Source organism: Bidens hawaiensis, unplaced genomic scaffold, assembly GCF_021521415.1.
Source record: "Bidens hawaiensis isolate Kalapana, Puna unplaced genomic scaffold, B.hawaiensis_p1.1 tig00009933_1, whole genome shotgun sequence".
Taxonomy (NCBI): Eukaryota; Viridiplantae; Streptophyta; class Magnoliopsida; order Asterales; family Asteraceae; genus Bidens; species Bidens hawaiensis.
Window position 1 is genome coordinate 832,090 of NW_027491751.1, and position 7,093 is coordinate 839,182.

A 7,093-nucleotide genomic window follows, 5' to 3' on the forward strand; every position below is an offset into this window, starting at 1 on the left:
ATTCGGGTTTCAAAATTATGTATTCACTTTTGAAGATAATCCAGCAAATCTATTTTGGTTTGTTTCTCCTTATAAGATTGTTTAAACTAAATTAACGTTGTTTGTGTGCGTGTGCGTGTGCGTTTGAAGATTGGCTATCCAATGTTTTATTTCTGTTTGGAAAACAGATTCTATTTTCATGTTTTGGCCAAAGTTGTACGAGATTGACATGGGACTACATTAATTATGGTATAAGAATATTTTTTGGTTAAATATTTGTAAATTAGTTAGTGACTTATTGATAAAATACGTAGGAATTCTTTAAAATATCCAATGACTTAAATATTTGATTATGTAGAAGGCTAGATTCAAAGGAATGAGTTGAAGACAAGAGTTACATCCACAGAGCTTGAGCTATACTAGATTACTAGATACTTTTTTATTTATTAACATAATTATTATTTTTTATGTATATGTTTTAAATTATGATGAGACATCTTCATAAGTTTCTATTGGCTATAAGTAGTTATTTCTATAAATTTTTAAAATATAACTGTTTATATAGAAAATATTATTTTTATTCAACAGATGAGTGGGTAACAAGTTTCTATTTTTTTATTATTATCTTGTAATTTCTTTTAGTTTTGTATTTTTAAAATTTGTGTTTTATTTTAATACAGTTCCCTCAACAAAAATCAGATTGGGTATGGAATTTAATCATATTTTTTGATTACTTTATTATAGTTTATGAATTCTGGTATAACTTTTATCTCATTATCTATTATAGGTGATGAACTTTTATTAAAGGCCGTTCCTTTTCATCAATTTAGGATTTTGTAAAGCTGCTTATATTTTTGTATATATCAATATGATTATATTAGGTTTGTACGTAAATGGAATATGTATACAATTGAATGGTATTACAATGAATTTTGATATATATATTCTGGTGGCTGAAAAAATGTAAACTTTATTATATGGGTTATGAATACCCGTTGTAAATAATAAGCTCGTTCTATTTAATTCATTGATAACTAACGATTCATTGCCCGTTGTAATAGGTTAGAAATACTTAACAAATACCGGTTATTAGCCCATTGTAATAGGTTGTAAATAATTAATAAACACCGGTTTTGGGCCGGTTGTAAAAGAGTATTAACACCGGTTGTAGTTCGTAGTTAAAATTTTTAAACACTGGTTAGTTATCCGTTCTAATCCTTTGAAAAAAACGTCAATGGTCGGTTGTATATAGTTAGCAAACAACGGTTTGTTAACGTTGTAAATTACAAAGATAAACATCGGTTAGAGGCTCGTTGTCAAGTTTAGTCACACAGTTAACTACCATTTAGATATAGTACACCGGTTGTTGAACCGTTTTAAATATCATATTTCATCTTTTGAAACGCAACATATATATCGGTTTTCAGACCACTTCAAAAACCCTAAATAACTGTTTTAAAATGGCATTTTTCTGTACTAGTGCACCTTCCAATCACTAATTCTGTCATGGTTTCTTCCTTCTAATCCATAATAGAGCTAATCATGATGCAGAGGCAAGGCTAAACCTTTTGTAACTATTTCAGGTGTAGGGTTTTGTATGAACTGATAAGTTTGTGATTTCTATTTGTGTGTGTGGATTGAGTTTTGATTAAGCTTTTGTTTAATTGAACCTTTATGTTTATTTATGTTGATTAAACAGTTGTTTTTCTAGGATTCCTGTTTATCATCAATTGATTTTTTTTTCATCAACATTTAGGATTAAGTTCTTATAGTCATTGAACCATTTACCTTTGATCATTGATATATGTGGAGTTTTAAACTAACGAACTGGTAATTAGATAGACTGAGTTCAGTCATGTGAATTCGTCGGATTAGGTTATGTGAATCACCATGATCAAACAACTGTGTCAAGTATAATTACTCATCAATCTAAACTGACGAGGCATGCCTATGTGATTATCCATTTGATACAAGTTATAATTGTTCATTGCATTACCTAAACCTAAAGTGTTGCCATCGTTTTCTCTAATAGTTTGCAACCAAATCAAATCATAAATTTCTTAACATCGTTTGTCCTCGCTAGTATAATTAATTAGTAAACGATGAATTTGAACTTCACTTTCCATTGACCTTATTTACCCGCACTAGTTATAAGTGGTTAAGATATTAATTACTTAGTTTTTTATTAAAGGACATCTAAAGCATTGCTCCTCGTCACAAACGTAAATTATATACTCTAGTACGTGCTATTTGTGTGGAAAATGAGTTTTTCACATGTAAAGTGTAATATTCATTAATTTCGGGCGAAGTTGAACTTTGTATCTGCTACTTTGTATGTGGTACCAACATTTTTACATGGTCATGGAATTATCTTATTTTTTTGTGGTTTATACGATGCAAGGCAAATCACATAGGAAAACGAAGTTGAAAGACCCACATACAAATGCTTTCTTCTTCTTAGTCTAAGGTTATCTCACTGGCATCTTTTAAATTCACCCATCTTAAAAAGTTATCGTGGTTTTCCCACAAACCACAACCAAATATTTAATCCACCGAGACAACTTTCCACAAACATTCCAGCATCGTACCAGCTTATATGAGCATTCACATCCTATCCTTCAAATTTGTGTGAGGAGAATTTGTAAATCATAGGGTGGGGTTTTGAGTGGTAGCGAGTGTAAATTATTGGATGGAGAGAGAAAGGTAGTGTTTTTTTGTAAATTTAGGAAAAAGGTAGTGATTGTTTTGTAAATTATAGGGTGAGAGAGAAAACTGTAACGATTAAGTACAAAAAAAATATTATTTAATTAAACAGACGAGAGAAATGTAGTGTGATTTAATGTAATTATAGAGATGAAGATGGGGATAGGTTAGGAATGCTCTAATGGATCCAACATCATATTTGACATATTTAATCCACTAAGAAATTCATTCACCCACAAAACACAACCGATACATGATCAGCAAGCTTGTGTTGCAATGTTTCAGAACATTTACTAATGGATTTCCCATGGAAGTATGCTGAAAAACAAGAACCAATAATATCCTAACAAGCAACTGAAGTTAGTACTACCAACTAATTAGATAAGCTGATCATCAATTCACGTTTTGGAAAACAACTGTTCCAATAAGTTGATCAGTTATATTCAAAGAACTACAGTCACTGCTCTTACAAAAGAGATTTTTTGAAAAGATGATCAGCTTAGATAAATACTCCTTGCAATGAAAGGTTAACATAATAAAAAAAATGTATATAAATATCAACAGAGTGAGCCTTAGCTTCACAACATCAAATGTTCAAAATCTAAAGTATAAACAGAAAGTTACCAGCTCAGATGTAGTACCAATTGGGCTCGAACGGTGCAAGCTCCTTGAATGTAGTTGTCTTGGCAATATCAGTCCAATGGAAAAACACCATCTATAAAAAGGGATAGCGTATGAACACATGAGCATAATCTAAGTACAAGACTCTAGTTTTAATAACTAAATTCCAAAGATGCATAATGCAATGTTAACAGATGCAATATAACTTACAGGTAAGAAAAATTAATAATAAAAAAGAGGTATTACACAAGACTCTTCATTTTGGGGCCGGAACCACCATATCTGCTACAAAATCTTCAATATGAGTACAAAAAGACTCGATCGACCCGTCTATATTCTTCACCGGTGAGTTGGGGTGGTCGCCGAAAAAAAAACGAGTTCCATCGAATTCAAACCGCCCCTGTGAAAACCATCACTAGAAAAACTAAGTTTAACAAGAAAAACTTACAAGTTACCAAAATCGACTTGTAGTCGTTGATTTGTTACTATAAACCTCCTTCGCTTCATCTGTTTAACAGAGCCACCGCAAGGATTGCCGGTTGTGACCTTGAATGTAAAATCTCGGATTTTTTCGTATTTGTATTCGTTTATGTTTGAAACGATTCAGGAGCGTAACTCGGATCTTAATTATTAATAAAGTCATGCATTTATAAGTATTCAAAGATGTATTTTCATTTCATACCCTTTGTGTTATTTAAAGGGTATGAAATAAGAGTTTGAACTTTTTCTCACCTAATTTTTCTCTCTGTACACCATATTTTTCTCTCTATACAAACTTCAACGGTCACCACCACCAAGCTCACCTACCTCCCAATCTCCGGCCAAGCCCCAAGGTAAGATTTTCTGTTTTTCTTTCCGTTCCAACCGATACTACGGACAAAGGGTTGAAGGTCACCACCACCAACTTTTTCTTACGGACAAAGGGTTGAACTTTTTTATTGATCGGAAATTCGTACACCAACATTTTCTCTCCGTACACAAACTTCAACGGTCACCACCACCAAGCTCACCTACCTGCCAATCTCTGGCCAAGCTCCTAAGGTACAAAGTCGGCCAGGCACAAACTGTTGTTTTCCCGGGTGAAGAGCACAATCGTTGGTTCCAGGTTCCTCAATTCCTTTTAGAAGATAATATAACTTTTAACAAAAAAAAACAAACAAACAAATAGTATATACACATGCACGTAACACGTGCTCGTGGGATTACTAATATTTTAGCATGCTACGTGTTTTTATATGTTAAATATTTTGTTTTTTGTTAAAGATTTATGTAATTTAAAAAATAGTTAATTTTATGTATTAAATATTCCATTAACTCAACAATATTTTTCACAAGCTTAAATACTATTTTATTAAAATACGGTATGCTGTTGATCCCTTTTTGTGTAACCGACTGTTCTTTGACTTTGTGTGTGCTTATCGGCTTGTTGTGTGTTTTACTAATTGTGTTTGTGTGACTAGTTACAACCATAGACCGTAGGATCCATGACTATTCCTTGAGATCATGTCCCGGGACGAGGGGTGTAGGTAAGCGTAAGGATAGTGAGCATACTTTGCATGTGGCGTCTTGGAATGTAGGATCCTTAACTAGTAAGTTTCTAGAGTTGGTAGATGTGCTCAAAAGGGTTCAAATAGCATGCCTTCAGGAAACTAGATGGAAAAGGCAGAGAGGGACCGAGTGCAATGGGTATAAGTTGTGGTATTCTGGGTCTGATGATGCTAAGAATGGGGTGGGGTTTCGAGTGGCTAAGGAACTATTTACTAGTGTGGTAGAGGTGATAAGGCATAATGATAGAATTATGATGTTGAGGCTAGTACTAGGGAAGTAGTAGTGGTTTGCGCTTATGCACCACATGTTGGACTAGGGGACTAGGAAAAGAGAGAATTTTGGGAATGCTTAGATGCAATTGTGAGAGCCATACCGACGGATGAGAGGATTTGTATAAGTGGTGATTTTAATGGACACATTGGTGAGGATAACGATGGATTTCAATCCGTACATGGGGGTTTTGGTTTTGGTGATAGGAATGACTCCGGCACGGATCTTCTAGACTTTGCAGCGGCCCATGAACTTGGTATTATAAACTCGTTCTTTAAGAAGAGAGAATCGCATTTGATCACATTTAGCGGTGGGGGACGCAACACGCAGATCTACTATCTTTCAATGAGGCAAGAAGATAGACGTTGATGGAAAGACTGCAAGGTTATACCTGGGGAGACGGTCGTGGCTCAACATCGATTTCTTATGGAAGATATAGGCTTTAGAAAGAAGTTGATAGAGAGGGTGAGGAATTTTAGACCTAGGATTCGTTGGGGAACTTTGAAGGATGACAACCTTTCACTTTTCAAATATAAACTCGTATCATTGACTCTGGTTCAACTAGATGGGGACTCAAATCAGATATGGGAAACCTTGGCGACAAAGATTACTCAAGTGGCGAAGGAGACCCTTGGGGTCATAACAGGAAAGGAAAGTGGTCATAAGGAGTCTTGGTGGTGGAATAAGATATTGCAAGACGAGATTAGGGATAAACAAGGAAGTTTTAGGGAGCTTATGAGATGCACAGACGTGAGGGAGCGAGTCGGATTGAGGGAGGTGTACAAAAGGGCCAAGAAAGAGGCGAAAAAGGCAATGCCAGAAGCAAAGAATACAACCTATAAACGGATTTATGAAGGTTTGAAAACAAAGGAGGGGGAACAAGGAGCAGGACATCAGGTTGAGATGGCAAACCTACTTCTATAACCTTTTCAACAGTGGCGGCGCTCACCAACAACAAAATGGCGACACAATGGTTCATCTATGGAATAATTGCTTTTGTCGACGTATCACTCAAGAAGAGGCGAGGAATGCACTTAGGAAGATGGGAAAGGCTAAGGCAGTTGGCCCAGACAACATACCAATCGAGTTGTGGAAGTTCTTGGGATAGGAAGGAGTTATATGTATTTTAAAAACCAATAACATGCCGAATCAATGCAGACGAAGTGTCGTAGTCACTATCTATAAGAAGAAAGGAGACACACAATTTTGCAGTAACTACAGAGGTATCAAGCTACTAAGCCACAATATGAAGCTATGGGAAAGAGTTATTGAGGCTAGACGGGAAACCCAGGTATTAATGAACCAATTTGGTTTTATACCCGGACGGTCAACTACAGAGGTGATACACATCCTAAGAATATTAATTAAAAAGTATAGAGAGAGAAAGCGTAACATACATATGATGTTCATTGACCTAGAAAAGGCGTACGACAGTGTTCCACTCCAACTTCTCTGGGATAGCCTTGAGGGTAGAGGGGTTCCGAGGAAATACATAGAGATAATTAAGGATATTTATTCCAACTCTGAAGCAAGCGTTTGTGCACCTGTGGGGGATACCGACTTCTTCCCCGTGGAGGTAGGCCTTCATCAGGGATCAGCGTTGAGCCCGTTTCTTTTTGAGGTAGTCCTAGACAAGTTGTCAAAGTCAATCCAGGAGCTTGTTCCATGGTGCATGCTCTTCGCAGACGATATTGTGTTGATTGCCGAGAGTAAAAAAGATCTCAACATGAGGCTAGAGGAGTGGCGAGCTGCTTTAGAGAGTAAAGTTTTAAAGATTAGTCAGTCAAATACGGAGTATCTTTACTGTGACTTTGGTGGAGTAAATGATGATGACGACGTTCAAATCATCATTGAAGGCCAAGAGGTTCCGCAGTCAACCAAGTTCAAATACTTATGATCGTTTGTACAAAGTGATGGAGGCATAGATAGTGACGTAGATCATCGTGTCCAGGCAGGATGGTGTAGATGGAGA

At 35.8% G+C, this 7,093-nt stretch overlaps 1 protein-coding gene across 1 annotated transcript; it reads left to right on the forward strand.

The window, feature by feature from the left end:
- Positions 1–5,547: 5,547 nt before the first annotated feature.
- LOC143533850 (uncharacterized) lies at positions 5,548–6,045 on the forward strand. Its single transcript, XM_077028495.1, has one exon. The coding sequence runs from the start codon at positions 5,548–5,550 to the stop codon at positions 6,043–6,045; it is 498 nt and encodes a 165-aa protein (XP_076884610.1).
- Positions 6,046–7,093: the final 1,048 nt, after the last annotated feature.

What these genes read in the sequence shown, in the direction of transcription:
- LOC143533850 (XM_077028495.1), top strand. Translation starts at nt 5,548, where the DNA reads ATGGAAGATATAGGCTTTAGAAAGAAGTTGATAGAGAGGGTGAGGAAT.